Genomic DNA, 17511 nt, shown 5'->3' with positions numbered 1-17511 from the left:
ATATTGGCAATATGAGTACTGTAAATCACTTACATTTTGCGTGGGATTTATTTTCCTGTTAATTCGCGAGGAGAGTCAAACGCAAATTCAAATCCCTCACGAATATTTATATAAGAATGACAATAATAAGTGGTGTCCATTTTGAATCTATCGTAATCTTTATTTGGTGAACAGACATCGCCATTAAAGTATATATCTAGAGTGTATTTTTATATCACAAAACACCAACATTTCACACACAAAAAACCCGCTGAACACTAATATTGTAGTTGAACTCGGACTTATTAACAATACCTTCTAGACGACGATTTAGTTAATTTAAGCGCAGAAGGTCTGATCCCGAAGATCCTGGATAATCACCCGGAAGACGTCGTACTTGCTTACATACATGTATTTTGTACTTCACATCACTTGATTCTACATGTTTGTTCACTGTTTCTGTAATTGGGACTGGCAAATTATCTTTGGTTACTATTTTTAGCTCACCTGGCCCGAAGTGCCAGTGAGCTTATGGCATGGTGCGTCGTCTGTCCGTCAACTTTTCCTTTAAATCGCTACTAGTCCTTAACTACTCGGTGGATTTTGATCCATATTTGGTCTGAAGCATCTTTGGGTGAAGGGGAACCAATTTTGTATAAACGGTGGGTCTGGCCTCCCAGGGGCCTAAGGGGCGGGGCCCAAAAGGGGTATGAAATCTTTGAAACCTTTTCTTTGTGGAAAAGGGGTTTTTGGGGGAGAAAATCCTTTTGGGGAAGGGAAAATTTTTTATTTTAAAGTTGGGCGGCCCCCCGGGGAAGGGGAAAAGAGTTGTTTTAAATTTTACTAGAAAAGTTTTTTTGGGGGAAAAGATTTTTGGAAAACCTTTAAGGGGGGGAAATTTTAAAATTTTTATATTTTAACCCCAAAGGGCCGGGGGGCGGGGAAAGGGGGAAAAGGGTTTTAATTTTAAAAAATTTAAACATAAATTTTTTGAATTGAAAAAAAATTGGTAGGAACTGTAAAGACTTAAACAAATCTTCTGTAATCAATTAGACTTGAAAGGTAAAATGTTAAAATAATCATCACTTGTGAAGGAAAAGTCCATCTTAAAAGCACATAAAAGATTGATCCTCTTTTCAGGGGACACGAAGAAAATCTGGATTTGCAAAAATTTCATGTTTTTTTATAATCTTTTTAAGATATGACTTAATGATATATTCTTTTACCCCACTCCAACATCTACATGGGTGAACAGGTGATAGGTAATAATGATTAAAACAACACTCTGTCAACTATGACAGATATTCCCTGGGGCCATCTAACAGGTTTACCTTTCCCCAGGTGACACGTACAGGGCAGACTTTATATTCAGTATAAGTTTCAATTATTACTGCTTCAGTGACTATATCAGGGTTGATCAACAATTCAAATGATTTTTAACAGTTTTGAAATAATTCATCAATTTTATTGAATAGTGAAAGAGAAAAAAAAAATGAAATTATATGATAATACTTTATTGTCCAACCTTTTAAAGCAGTTTAACGGTAAAAAAAAACATTTCCAAAATTCTTACATTGTTACCTTATGATAAATTTTAGGGGGGGGGATACAATTCCTATGGGGGGGATACTTATCCTATGGCCATTTATTGTATCCGGATACTTATCCTATGGCCAAATATTGTACCCGGATACTAATCCTATGGCCTGTTTTGGTATCCGGGTACTTATCCTATGGGGGATACAAATCCCACATGACACCGGATACTGAAATAGGCCATAGGATTATATTCGGATACAATATTTGAACTAGTGTCTTGTGTAATTATAGATGGCAATGAATGACCGGAAAAATACAGGATATCAGGCAGGACATGGATTCGACACTACTGGAAATTGTTATCAAGAATGCGATGATGTAATGATTTTAAATAATAATTTTTTCTTATATACCAATTTATCACATAATCAGGCTATTATGCTGTGAATTTGCATGTGTAATATTTTTGCATGTCACTACTGTATAGTAGTAACACTGGAACATTTTTCATTGGCTTTGCCAGTCAGAAATTGATTGTGACGTCATGATATCGATAATAACACGACGTCAAGTATTGTGAATGGTACAGCTAAATGCTCATCTCCGTTTAATTAAGTCCTCCACAATTTGACTATAAAACCTGTCAAAATGTCTGTTTTCTGAGTTATGTGATCAAAAGCATCTTAAAGGAGTTTTCATTTCATGTGAGATTTTATGAAAATCGTCTCAAATTTTAAGTTAATAAAACCTTCTTAGATTAATTTCATAAAATCCTGCATGAAATGAAAATTCATTTAAGATTCTAAATATATATATATCTAAGAATTAGATCTGTCTAAATTATCAATTTTTATTATCATTAAATAGTAAGATAGGTGAGTAAAATTGAAATCATGATGCGATGCCAAAGTACCTCAACTGAATGCATTACAAGTTTGAAAAAAACGATCATGATAAAAAGAAAAGTATGTCTCCAATTTAACAAGTTTCAACTTCTTTTCCAACTTTTTGTATTTAAATTTTTTTTTTACCCAGTGTTTTCAAATGCATGATCATTAATAAGTTTTCCTTCCATAATGAAATTCATAAAACAAATCTAACAAGTTTTTGTCAGCCATTTAGACTTCACACCAACATGAATCCCATACTCTGAGTGAAGTCTTCCATCCTTTTGCCAAAAGTAGTGGGTCAGTGTAGCTTGTACATGAGTTACGTATGGTCTGTCACTTAGCTTACAGAGTTGGCTTATCACACCAAGGACCCAGGTTCGATTCCAGATGCTCAGCAGGAATGCATTTTCATTTTTCATGTTTTCGGATTTTAACCGTACACTGGAGATCATGGCCTGTATTCATTTAGCCCGAGTTTCCTCTGACCCTTACACCATGTCAGGACCAGAGGAAACTTGGGCTAGTATTCATCATAAAACCATTCTCATGCTCTGATATGAAATCTGTGCTCAACATAACTTACTTTAAACTCATTTAAATTATGAAATGGCAGTTCTAAAGAAAAGTATGCCATTGGAAAAAAAAAATATTCGGAATAAAGTTTTTCCAAAATTTGTCAAAATGGACAGAAATTGACATCTTCATGCTGTAACATCATATTTGACATCAATAAGAATGAGGCATTATCTATTGTTACTTACCCTGAAATATGGGCGATGCCTTCCAGATAGAGACAACCCCTGAGCTGGCATACTGGCCAAAGGACAACTCCATAAACACCAGTGGAATTCCAGTCACAAACAGCATGATGATGAAGGGGATTAAAAACGCCCCTGAAACAATGAATATCAGAGTCTAGATGTTAGACTTGGGTTTTATCAATTCTCAAGTGATTAAAATGCCCCTGAAACAACGGACATCAGAGTCGAGATGTTAGACTGAAAGTCATGAACAGCATAATGATGAAGGGGATTAAAAACGCCCCTGAAACAATGAATATCAGAGTCTAGATGTTAGACTTGGGTTTATAACGGACATCAGAGCCTTGATATTAGACTGAAGGTCACAAACAGCATAATGATGAAGGGGATTAAAAACGCCCCTGAAACAATGAATATCAGAGTCTAGATGTTAGACTTGGGTTTATAACGGACATCAGAGCCTAGATATTAGACTGAAGGTCACAAACAGCATAATGATGAAGGGGATTAAAAACGCCCCTGAAACAATGAATATCAGAGTCTAGATGTTAGACTTGGGTTTATAACGGACATCAGAGCCTAGATATTAGACTGAAGGTCACAAACAGCATAATGATGAAGGGGATTAAAAACGCCCCTGAAACAATGAATATCAGAGTCTAGATGTTAGACTTGGGTTTTATCAATTCTCAAGTGATTAAAAATGCCCCTGAAACAACGGACATCAGAGTCGAGATGTTAGACTGAAGGTCATGAACAGCATAATGATGAAGGTGATTAAAAACGCCCCTGAAATAACAAATATCAGAGTCTAGATATCAAAGTTGGGTTATATCAATTCTGAAGTGATTAAAAATACCTCTGAAACAATCAGAGTCTGGTTGTAAGACTTATATTTTATCAATAATGAAAATGATAAAAATGCTCCTGAAGCAATAGGATATTATACATGTATATATAAATGGGATACAATATCCAACACATTATTAAAATATATTTTTTGCCAAAAGCACAACTTAAATCGAACATTTATGATAGACTCAGTTGATTTTCAGCCTTTCCATTCAGAAGTATTACGAGTTAATGAGTTAATGATATGAATATGACATCCCCCCCCCCCCCCCCGGCTTAGGGACTTAGCTAATTATGAGTTACCTACCAGCTCCATTTCTGTAGCACACGTAAGGGAATCTCCAGACATTGCCCAGACCAACAGCATAACTAAGACAGGACAACATGAAGTCCAGTTTGCGTGACCAGTTGCCCCGCTCTGGGTTTTCATCGCCACTTGTACTGTCGCTGCCATCACTACCATTTTCTGTTCTGTCAGTCTCCATGGCTTTCTTCTCTGACATCACCTTCTCAAACTACGTTAGTTCTCCAGATGTGAGTAAATATCTACAGAACTCCAACTACAGTAGAGAACTTTCAGAATATTTTCTTTTAATCACCAATTCGGTAGTAACAAGCTTTTATTTTTCTCTGGGAACACTTACAATCCAATCTATTGTATAATATATATGGAATGTATTCACCTACAAGCTCCGATCATCCTCTGCAGGAATGATTCGCACGATAAATTAACACAATTAAAATATCTCTGTCATCAATATCACTGTAGTTCGTCTATGGACATGATCATCATCGAGGAGCCAATTTTCTATGGACACAATGTCCATCACCAGTAGGGTTTGTACAAAATAAACTCCATCTGTATTTTTTCAACTCATTCAGATAATTGTACTATGTAAGTTACTGAATCGCAGAGCATTGGGAAATTCTGAAATCAGAAAAAATATGAAAGAACAATGAATATTGAGTCCATAAAAAAGAAATAGTTTGTTACAATCATCTTACAAAATACAATACCTTATAAACTGAGTGAAACCTGCTCAAATACATATTGATTATTCTTGACCCTGGGCCTCTTGATTTATGAGAAAAAAAATTGTTTAAAAGAATTAACACATTTGACTAGTGTGACCTTGAAAATGAGTCAAGGTCATTCATTTGGACAACCAGCCTCCCCCCCCCCCCCCCCCCCATTCCCCTTTTGAAGAATGCCAAGCACCTGTTGTGTTCATTGGAACAAATAGAGTATTGATCTATTATTCCAACATCAACTGATGCCATTGACTTTTCTTTTAAACCTTATATTTTCTTTTCACAAAATTTTTAATATATGACTTTTAAGTAAGCATTTATATGGTGATGAGTTTCAGTGGATTAAAGGTAATCTCCCTCTTATTAGGTAAGGTATTAGAAATTTACCTGCTTCCCTATTGTATGATCGTATGAGGCGGCTAGATTTGGGATCTAAAAAGAAGATTCTTCTTTCTAAACAATTATCTGCTTTCTATTGCCTCCCTTGACACTGCCTCACTTTTGGCTTTTAGTTGAGTGTTCGCCCTCGTGAGAAAGGATTTTGTTTCCGTCCCCTGGCTTAGATATATGGTAGTTTCTACTCCTACCTGGTGTTCAGCTTTTTAGGAGTGAGACAAGTAGTTTGCCAATTGTCAGTATAATGTGACCGGGTGGTATGCCCTGCTGGGTGTCTTCAGCAGTATGCTTCAGTAAGGTAGCACTTTAAGGATGACATCAGTTCCATGCTATCACAGCGACAAAAACACTAACATACCAATGACAATGACAATGACAATGACAATGAGTCTCCCAAAACACGCTTACCACATACTTGCATGTCGCATAAAGAGGAGGCCGTCATTCCATGACCATAGCTGTTGACAAGACGTTAAACAATACAAAACTAAATCTCCCCTTAACCTGGTGTATTGTACAGAGCAATGTCCAGTCTAATTTAACTCAATGAACTGTACATAATGATTATATTGTGATCATTGTAGTCTTAAATCACCTGCGACATATTTGAGGTGAATGAACACGATGTTGAATGAATAACCGGTAGTATTGAACTGTGTTGTTTTTATTCTCTGGTAGTACTGGCGTATCGTCAATGTAGTTGTACATAGATTTTAATGATTTAGTAACAAATAAATAAAGATTTAACTGTGATAATAAACAAATGTTTCAAAATTGTTCACACTCATGATTTATTGTTCGAACTACTAGTATATTTTGAGATTATTCAATAAAAATCACACTCTATCAAAAATCATTAATACAAACTTGATATTAACTATCCAGTGATAATTCTATATATGGGAAACCTGGACTCTTAACATTTTGTTGGAATCCATAGAACCCATGTTTTTAATAAAACTATAGGAAAATGACCCATACAAATGTAGATTTATAAAATCATTTGACTATCTTAGCCCAGCTAGTTCATCATCAGATGGAGATTCTTCCATTTTTTTTATGTATTTTTTCTTAAATAAAAGTCCACCTTATAGTGATCAATCAACAATTTATTTTTATGAGTTCTTTTTAAATGTATTGAAAATAAAATAAGTCCTTAACAATATTAATTTTTAAGTATTTCTAGAAATTTATTAAATGTATTGCTGAATGCAATAAGTCCTACAATATTGATTTTAATGATTTCCAGAAATTGTCCTCTCATTGAGAGTCCCCAGAAAAATTCTATGTGAGCAGAACTTGGGACTAGCATACAGGTAAATAGATTTATCCCTGACCTTCCTATGTTTATTTCAACAAATTTAACAGAACAATGCTTTTGCTAAAAGTAAATAACACTTTTTTTGGTAGCAGGTTGACTTTCAGTGTCGATAGGTGTCAGCCAGCTAGAAGTTTAACAATGGATCTGACCACGGCTGGGTTACCAACAGATGGGCCAGTTTGAAAATAAAACTATAAACTTTTACTTCTGATTGTTTTGATATTGTTTTTATCATTAGTTGACATACATATATCTGCCAGTTGGATAATTGCCAATAGGGTCTGGTCACACTGTAAAATAACATTATAATTCAGGGTAAAAACTGTTGAAATATTACTTAATTTTTACATTGGGTATTGTAATTCAATAATTATTGTTTACGAAAATCATTTATTTTGACACGTTTCAAACAGTGCAGTGATTTTTGTACTATTTAATTCTTATTAGGCCTATCGATAGTAGCAGTTTAGTCAGAGATGACATATTACACAATGCTATTCCATTTCAAACCTGCATTTGTGTGGTTGATGAAAGCATGACATAGTATGTTCAATTCCATTTTATATACAGTACATACATGACAGATAATTATATACAATATAGAAAAAGGCAGGTAATAAACACACAGACATCACATACTCTGAATTCAATTAACCTTCATTGTCTTTGTCATCATCATCATCATCTTTAGTCATCATCATCATCATCATCATCATCTACATCGTCATCATCGACATCGTCATCGTCATCGTCATCATCATTTAATAATTTACATATATTATGTCGATATACAAATGTATCATGTAGTAGATTCCTGGTACAGGAACACATTATGGTCATCTACACCGGACTCCGTTATTTATATCAAATTTATAATACATTTTTCTAGTTATACTACAGTTGCTCTATAGTTAAAGTTATATGCAATATCCCGATTACTCCCTAATTTATCCAGTCTATTCTTAAAAACATTAATATTTGGAGCAGATACAATGTCTTCTAGACTGTTCCACAATTAACTATTTCCTCTACGGTTGGTTAAATTCTGTGCTGTTAGGGGTAAAGCATTTTGGAATGACCTCAACCACTATGTCTGTATCCCATCTCTATTCAAAGCTTGACGAACTTACAAGATGCCTAGTTGTCGCAAAAAAAACATTTGTTCTATCATAATTCCTCTCATCCTTCTATGGGGTAAAGTTAGAAGTTTCTGCAATCTCTCTTGATGAAGGGTGGTGATCAACAAATGGCTACTAGGGCATGTCTAGCTATAGTCCGAATTTTCTGACGATCTTACCACAAGACAGCTTTAAAGGCAATATTAACATCAGAACCCTTCAGATTAGTCTAGCTATAGTCTTAGAGTAAAAAATGATAGCCAGAAATACCTATGATATAGAAAGTCTTTAAGTGATTGATTAAGATTATCAGTGAGGAAATCTGTTTCTGTATTTAATCATACACAAATTCAAGCCATCGGCAAGACACATTCGGTTGTACATGATTATCAAGTAACAATTTTATAATTGAATTGAAAATATTTAAATATTTAAATAATCAATTGTTTATGTTGGATTTGTTTGTGAGTAAACAATTTTTGTCAAAACTGGTCCTAGCTGTACACATTTCTAAATTGGTTTTAGGTTTTATTTATGGAAACATCTAGAATGTGATATTCTACTCGATAAAGATAGTCTGTGTACTTCTCAATGGTAGACATTTAAATCAGTCAGTCACTGGAGTGTTACCATGTCATTATCTGACTCTTTTGAAAGCTATAAACTTTAAAGCTGTATTGTAAAGAAATAATACAATTTAAAGGTATGGGGCATGCCACATCCTGTCTTTACAGTGGGTTTATTTTTTCTTAAGCCTCATTTATTTAATTGTGTGATATTTAGTATAAAAAAACTTCTGGAAATGTCCACAACTGTACCATTTTTCACTGAGCAGAGGAAAACACCACATTTCGAGACGGAGTGCGCGTGGTATTTGGGTCAGTACGGTAATGCACGTGTAGCAGGGATCCAGACACGTGTACTGAGTACTGCATAAATCACATTAACGGCATATAGACGTGTCATGTCAATGGAAAGTTTTCTGATGAAATATTACTCCGATCTTACTAGTTCGTGTATCTGGAAATTCTAATAAGTTAGAAACACTTACCGGACAGTCTGCTTCAGTGTTTGCTAAATTCGTGACCGTTGAGACACGTTGGTTTCATTGATACTTGCAATTATTCCCAGTGCGACACGCAACTACATGTGTACTGTTGTGTTTCGTCGTTTTCATGGATCACTGGCTGTAAACTGTTCCGCCTACTCAGTAGGCCTGTCGGTGTATTAATATTTAAAAACCACACGCATAAAAAACGGAACCTACCCAACATATGCACAGTATTACAGATGTATGCAGTGTTGAATAGACTCCCCCTTAACAAAGTATTGCATTTCCTGGTAATTTCTTACGTAAAAGATGGCGTAAATATTTTTATTCACCTCATGCCGTTTCGGAAAAAAAAAGTTACTCGACCCGCGAATTTTTGAAACACCGCACCTTTGAAGGAAGACAAGGGAGAGAACTCTGTTCGGTTTTCAATATTTCTTGCACTGCCAAGATAAACGGAAGATCAGTTCGGAAGCTTGATATGGATAAGAAACTGATATCCAGGAGGCCTTGAAACTACTTCCTTGAAAGAAATGAGTCAATGACAAAATGTTTTATTTTATTTATCGACATAGAAATAAAGAAACATAGAAATAAAGTGCCAATAAAGGCATTGCCCTCTCTCTCTCCGTCGCGTAAAAACCAGAATTGGGACCTTCGACGTAACGATAGATACAGAAGAGAATAAACTGTTACAGTACTGTACACTACGAAATATTTTGCTAGATTATGAGTGATTCTCTAAAGAAAGCAGCAGGTATGATGAAAAAAAAAAAAAAAAACGTGTGTTGATATCATGGTTTGATTTTTGGACCAAAGGTTACATAAAGGTGAAATTCGCGAAAGAAAATCATGAAATCTAAATCGAGACATGAAAACAAATTTGAGGGATCATTGGTGTACTTTCACCAAGATTCGTCGATTTCTCCATTTACAACGCGGGCATTTTAATTGTTGTGCTTGAAGTTTAACAGTCCAAGAATTACGTAACATCTTTCTCAATTCTATTTATGAAGTTTTTGTCTTGATACAAGTTCTTAATTTATCAAAAGCCCTAAGGCCTATAGGTATACAAGATATGTAACATTAAACATTATATACAATACAGATATGTACAGGAGAGTGGATGTACATGAAAATTGTTCGATATATATATAATAGTACACTAATCAATTTTGTCTTTTGCTAGCCAAGTATAGATATTTACCTAAATGACAACTCTCTAACATTATTAACAGATAAGAGTTGGATTAATTTAAAAACAGATGATCTTTGTAGTAATATTGTTTTATATATTTTACCCTCGGATCTGTCTATAATGGACCTATCAAAATAAAATGAAACTCATCCTCGATGTCACACAAATCACAATTGTTACAGGTTCTATTTCTTTGGGTAATATTATTATGTCTACCTATTTCTATATTTAATTTGTGTGAGGATGCTCCACATACATTTATATTTAATTTGTGTGAGGATATTCTAAACTTAGTTAACATACATTTATTTTTAGTTTCTATAGGTTTACGTAGATAAAACTGTACACAGTGGCTATCTATCAGATATCGATATAATCTACCTTTCGACGAACAAGATATCTTTGTTAACATCGGTCAATCTCTGCTCTATGATTTTAAAAGCATAGTCTACTGGTAAATTAGAATCAAACATATACTCGATATATCTAAAGCGGCTAATTCATTCTTAATGTCACATATCCACACGTCGTTATCATTTAGATATCTACCATTTCATCAAGACATGTTTTCAATACCAAATTATCCGATTGTTTCAACTTCAACCAATATCTGAACACTCTTTATTTTCTAATAATAACTAATGGTAACCTACCCAATTCACACTAAACAAAGTCATTGCAAGTTGATTTAGGCACCTTAAGTATTTTTTAACAGAATTTCAAATGTACGCTTTCGACATCCGGTGCTTTATGGAATCCCCATATTTCCGATGCATAACATAAAATACTGTTTACATACGAATCAAAAAGAGAACAATAAGTTTCTATATTCAAGCAATGATTTCTTAGAGAAGTTGTCAATGAAAATAAAGCTTTGCTGCCTTGTTCTGCAAAATGTTTTTGTGTTTTGTAAAACTTCCCATTGTAGTTGAGCAGCATACCCAGGTATTCAAAAGTCAACAATTTCTATATTGTCATTACTATAAACATTTTCTGTACAACACATGTTTATCTTTAGACTAACAAACCTCAATTTAAAAAAAAAATGTTAAGAACGAACCAATACTACCGATGAGTTCACGATTTTGAGTAACCGACCTCAGTGGTTAAATCAAATACATTTGAACATATAAAAACAAAAACAAAAACAAAAAACACTTTCGACATGTCATCCTCTTTTAAACTTTAGAAATATGAAATGGTTTTAAGCAGCCAATTTTAATTCAACTTTTTTTCTTCAGTAGTGTTTTGATCAATATGGCGCCAAAAATATCAGAACGCATCTAGTCCTACACGGACAGACAGACAGACAAATTTTCGTTATTTCTTCCTTGTTTTAAATGGATTATGTCTCACCTTTCTTTGTCTCCAAATGGATACATAACCATTGTAAAGTTATCAACTCTGACGAGTATCAGACCGGCAATGTTCACCATCAGAAAGGCCCACTTGTCTCGATTCAGTTGAATATTGTTTGAATTTCCTTGCATAGCTGAACTGTCTTTCGCCTGGCAGGCAATCAAAAACATAATCTAACACTGCCAAGAATTTAACTGAAAACACTAAGAACTTATCGAGCATGGTCACTACGTGATATGAGTGGAACCACACACCTCGGATAATCATCCGAAGTGGAATCGTTCCGATGTTCTAAAGACCGGTCTATCACGTTTAGATACGTTTACACGGAAAATCAATGTGTTACAGCTCCAAGGAATTATATTTAAGATTTTTTTTCTTTCTAACGTTTGGGAGATTGGGGGAGAGGAGCGGATTTGGTGGAGTGGTAGTATTCCTCAGAATATGTCACATTGAGACCTGGGCCCAGTTGTTCAAAAGGTGATTAGTCTAATCACACTTTAACAATATTTTTGAAAACCTGATATATATAATTTCTGGTATAACTCGTTTGACAAATACTGAAATTCTGTAATTCTTAATTTTCTTCCAACTGGCATAATTTAAAGAGGATATACTCACAGGTTTTGCAACAAATGAGAAATGAAATTTTCAATTATCAAGTGATTAAGCTAATCAACTTTTGAACAACTGGGCCCTGTTTTGTATATCTACCAGTCGAAACTGTAAGACGTTTTGGAGTTTTTACTAAGTAGTCAGTATACTGACACACATTCGCCGCCCAATTTTCGAAATTGGTAATGAGCGATGCATACATATATAGAAAAAGCGAGATTAAGATGTAATTCCAAGTGTAATCTCTTTTGACCTAATATATATGAAATCTAGTGAACGTATACGTCACGTTTAATAACGTCGCATAGGTGGACATTTTTCGGAAAGTGAAAACCATGGCACGGATATTTCATTATTGGTCGGATAATGAAATTGTAAAGTTTTGAATCATTTTCATTTAAGACACATTTTGTTATCACTTGTTTTTTTTACATGACGTTTCTTAATCTACTATAAATACGCCAACAAGACAGAATGTACCTGGAATTCGACAAGTGTATTTTCGGAATTTTTCATTGACGTATTTCCAGGGAAGGGGTTATTCAAGTTTAAAAAAATACATAACTGTAATAAATCCAGCTCAGGCACATTCTAAATATATCTTTAGATTTCTCCATCATTTTTCTGTTATTGTAACCCGATAGAGGCGACGCCCGCTCCGGTTCCTGCGCAATGCTTATAGCGAATCAGAACGGGTTTTCGTAAATACTGTGATGGTTCATGGATATGGGCATTTCAGCTGCATAGTCCAATAGCTAGCTTTTGTGGCTGTGCGGTTGAGTGTCGTGTCTGTGTACCGAAGTTAAGCAACGTCGAGCGTGGCCAGCTCTTGGATGGGTGACCGCTCCGTTGTTCCCCCTGTGCACGTTGCAATACCATGTACGTTGATCATCCAACTCTGTGTATTTCTTGTTGTCGATCGTGACAACATTTCTGCTTCTTTAAGTATTGTTTTTTAATTTATGCGTTATGTCGGAGGATTTTGTGGGATTTCTTTGTAATGGTAAATGTCCCGCGTTACATGCATATGCTATTTTGGTCAACAAAAGTGTATTATGCTGTACACAGGCAAAATTCCTTCACGTGAATTGTACATGATTTTTTTTCATGTGAAATCCATTTTTTCACGTGAATTTCACAATAATTTCACGTGAAGGAATTTTGCCTGTCGCAATATACTCTTCATAATTAGCATCAATAGAAAATGCATGAAACCAATTTTCTTCGATATGCAATGCACTATGAAGCTATGAAAACCGATCGCAAATAACCCAGCTTTACATTTAGAGGACAGCGTAGGTATTTTGAACAAGTGTCACCAACAGTCTCAGACTGTTTCTCACAACGCTTATATACCATATGTTTTTCGTACCGGTAAGAAATTTGAATCAGTTCTCCAAGTTTCCAAATATACTGAGGGTAATCAAGGCTTACGAAGGGTTATTCACAATGGATTAGGACCTTCCGCAGTATGAATATAATGATACGTTTGTGATATGTCTGAGCAAAACATCACATACTCAAGTACCGTCTTTTTATTGGAATCCCCCGACGGTCCTTCCACAGAATTCCTTCATGATGTACATGAATGACTGAAACCGCCAAACACATAATCCAGCCTCTTGAAATCATGTCATGAATGTAACTTCTGCTTTTAGTAGTCTGTCGCCCGGGAATACAAAATTGCACAACCGAATCTTAAAATGAATTTCCCATTCAGACTTATATTACTCGATAAACAAGAATATTATCTAATAGAATCTTCCCCGCCTTGTGAGTGTGACCGAGAAATCTCTCAATACAATTATGGCCATCTTTGGAGGAATCCATCCAGAATGATTTCTCCAGACAGTGTTATTTTTCCTCGAACACTTCCAAGGGACACAATTCTGCATACATGTATATTATCATTCCAAGAGTTGGAGATTTCATCGACCCATCCTTAATTTTTGTCCTATCATATCATTTTATTTACGCAGGGTCCTGTCGTTTCAATATTGAAAAAAAGAATTGTAATGAAACATGATGTTGACGTGACGTGATGGAATTGTCGACGTGACGTCATTGTATTGTTGCCATAGTATCATTCTATTGTTGTCAACACGTGCTACATTTATATGTCATACCGTATGGATTGACAAAGAAATCACTACTCAGGAGGTGCCAGAGACCATTTGGAACAGGTAAAACAGGAGAGAAATCTTTGAATGACGGGAGAAAGTTCAATAAAAAAAAGTGAGGTGTCATGAAAAATTTTACCAATTGAAAACATGAGAAACATCATAGTGGGACGATTTACCCACTGGCCGCTGCTCGTCAAAAAAAAAAAAGAAAAAAAGTGAGGTGTCATGAAAAATTTTACCAATTGAAAACATGAGAAACATCATAGTGGGACGATTTACCCACTGGCCGCTGCTCGTCTCAGAATATTAATGCTTAATTACTCTTTTGACCTCTCTTCCGTAAGACTGTTCCATTCATCCATAACCCTTTTAATTTGCTACAGTGAGTTTTCCTGACCCTACTGGTAACCATTCTCTCATCCTCGATCAAGAGGTTGCTTGGTATGTTGTGTGGGTCATGGTGAATGTGTTGGGTCGCAACCAATCGTATCAGGTTTTAATGTATTTTTTTATTATACATGTAGATTGTTCCTACCTAGTCTCCTGTAGTGATGGCAGGGAAAGTTTGGGTATTCGTTCTTTGCATGGGAAATTTCGACAATTGACCGTCAAGATTACAGCCTGGCCTTGGGTGACAGCAACGAGTTAACGGACCATTAATTACTACAGCTGTATCGCCTGTATGTGCATGACCATAGCCTGTATGACAGCAATGAGATGATGGACCATTAAGACAACTGTATGGCCCTGTATGACAGTAATGAGTTAATGGACCGTTAAGACAACTGTATGGCCCTGTATGACAGTTATGAGTTGATGGACCGTTAAGACAACTGTATGGCCCTGTATGACAGTTATGAGTTGATGGACTGTTAAGACAACTGTATGGCCCTGTATGACAGTAATGAGATGATGAACCGTTAAGACAACTGTATGGCCCTGTATGACAGTAATGAGATGATGGACCGTTAAGACAACTGTATGGCCCCGTATGACAGTTATGAGTTGATGGACCGTTAAGACAACTGTATGGCCCTGTATGACAGTAATGAGATGATGGACCATTAAGACAACTGTATGGCCCTGTATGACAGTAATGAGATAATGGACCGTTAAGACAACTGTATGGCCCTGTATGACAGTAATGAGATGATGGACCATTAAGACAACTGTATGGCCCTGTATGACAGTAATGAGATGATGGACCATTAAGACAACTGTATGGCCCTGTATAACAGTAATGAGTTGATGGACCATTAAGACAACTGTATGGTCCTGTATGACAGTAATGAGTTGATGGACCGTTAAGACAACTGTATGGCCCTGTATGACAGTAATGAGATGATGGACCGTTAAGACAACTGTATGGCCCTGTATGACAGTAATGAGATGATGGACCGTTAAGACAACTGTATGGCCCTGTATGACAGTAATGAGTTGATGGACCATTAAGACAACTGTATGGCCCTGTATGACAGTAATGAGTTCATGGACTGTTAAGACAACTGTATGGCCCTGTATGACAGTTATGAGATGATGGACCGTTAAGACAACTGTATGGCTCTGTATGACAGTAATGAGATGATGGACCGTTAAGACAACTGTATGGCCCTGTATGACAGTAATGGGATGATGGACCATTAAGACAACTGTATGGCCCTGTATGACAGTAATGAGTTAATGGACCGTTAAGACAACTGTATGGCCCTGTATGACAGTTATGAGTTGATGGACTGTTAAGACAACTGTATGGCCCTGTATGACAGTAATGAGATGATGAACCGTTAAGACAACTGTATGGCCCTGTATGACAGTAATGAGATGATGGACCGTTAAGACAACTGTATGGCCCTGTATGACAGTTATGAGTTGATGGACCGTTAAGACAACTGTATGGCCCTGTATGACAGTAATGAGATGATGGACCATTAAGACAACTGTATGGCCCTGTATGACAGTAATGAGATGATGGACCGTTAAGACAACTGTATGGCCCTGTATGACAGTAATGAGATGATGGACCATTAAGACAACTGTATGGCCCTGTATGACAGTAATGAGATGATGGACCATTAAGACAACTGTATGGCCCTGTATAACAGTAATGAGTTGATGGACCATTAAGACAACTGTATGGTCCTGTATGACAGTAATTAGTTGATGGACCGTTAAGACAACTGTATGGCCCTGTATGACAGTAATGAGATGATGGACCGTTAAGACAACTGTATGGCCCTGTATGACAGTAATGAGATGATGGACCGTTAAGACAACTGTATGGCCCTGTATGACAGTAATGAGTTGATGGACCATTAAGACAACTGTATGGCCCTGTATGACAGTAATGAGTTCATGGACTGTTAAGACAACTGTATGGCCCTGTATGACAGTTATGAGATGATGGACCGTTAAGACAACTGTATGGCTCTGTATGACAGTAATGAGATGATGGACCGTTAAGACAACTGTATGGCCCTGTATGACAGTAATGGGATGATGGACCATTAAGACAACTGTATGGCCCTGTATGACAGTAATGAGTTAATGGACCGTTAAGACAACTGTATGGCCCTGTATGACAGTTATGAGTTGATGGACTGTTAAGACAACTGTATGGCCCTGTATGACAGTAATGAGATGATGAACCGTTAAGACAACTGTATGGCCCTGTATGACAGTAATGAGATGATGGACCGTTAAGACAACTGTATGGCCCCGTATGACAGTTATGAGTTGATGGACCGTTAAGACAACTGTATGGCCCTGTATGACAGTAATGAGATGATGGACCATTAAGACAACTGTATGGCCCTGTATGACAGTAATGAGATAATGGACCGTTAAGACAACTGTATGGCCCTGTATGACAGTAATGAGATGATGGACCATTAAGACAACTGTATGGCCCTGTATGACAGTAATGAGATGATGGACCATTAAGACAACTGTATGGCCCTGTATAACAGTAATGAGTTGATGGACCATTAAGACAACTGTATGGTCCTGTATGACAGTAATTAGTTGATGGACCGTTAAGACAACTGTATGGCCCTGTATGACAGTAATGAGATAATGGACCGTTAAGACAACTGTATGGCCCTGTATGACAGTAATGAGATGATGGACCGTTAAGACTACTGTATGGCCCTGTATGACAGTAATGAGTTGATGGACCATTAAGACAACTGTATGGCCCTGTATGACAGTAATGAGTTCATGGACTGTTAAGACAACTGTATGGCCCTGTATGACAGTTATGAGATGATGGACCGTTAAG

At 36.2% G+C, this 17511-nt stretch overlaps 1 protein-coding gene across 1 annotated transcript in view; it reads right to left on the bottom strand.

Moving 5' to 3' along the window:
* LOC117340919 (sodium- and chloride-dependent glycine transporter 1-like) overlaps positions 1-9051 on the bottom strand; it is a 39670-nt gene extending 30619 nt beyond the window's left edge. Inside the window, exons 1-3 of the mRNA XM_033902702.1 lie at positions 8940-9051; positions 4329-4949; positions 3170-3301 (exon numbers count right to left, since the gene is read on the bottom strand). Coding sequence (XP_033758593.1) covers positions 3170-3301; positions 4329-4524 — 328 coding nt within the window. The 5' untranslated portion in view covers positions 4525-4949; positions 8940-9051. The remainder of the gene's footprint in view (positions 1-3169; positions 3302-4328; positions 4950-8939) is intronic.
* Between the last annotated feature and the right edge of the window lie 8460 nt (positions 9052-17511).

This window comes from Pecten maximus, chromosome 13 (assembly GCF_902652985.1).
Source record: "Pecten maximus chromosome 13, xPecMax1.1, whole genome shotgun sequence".
NCBI lineage: Eukaryota > Metazoa > Mollusca > Bivalvia > Pectinida > Pectinidae > Pecten > Pecten maximus.
The sequence above is the reverse complement of the archived record's forward strand: the minus strand, read 5'-3'. Positions and strand labels throughout refer to the sequence as shown.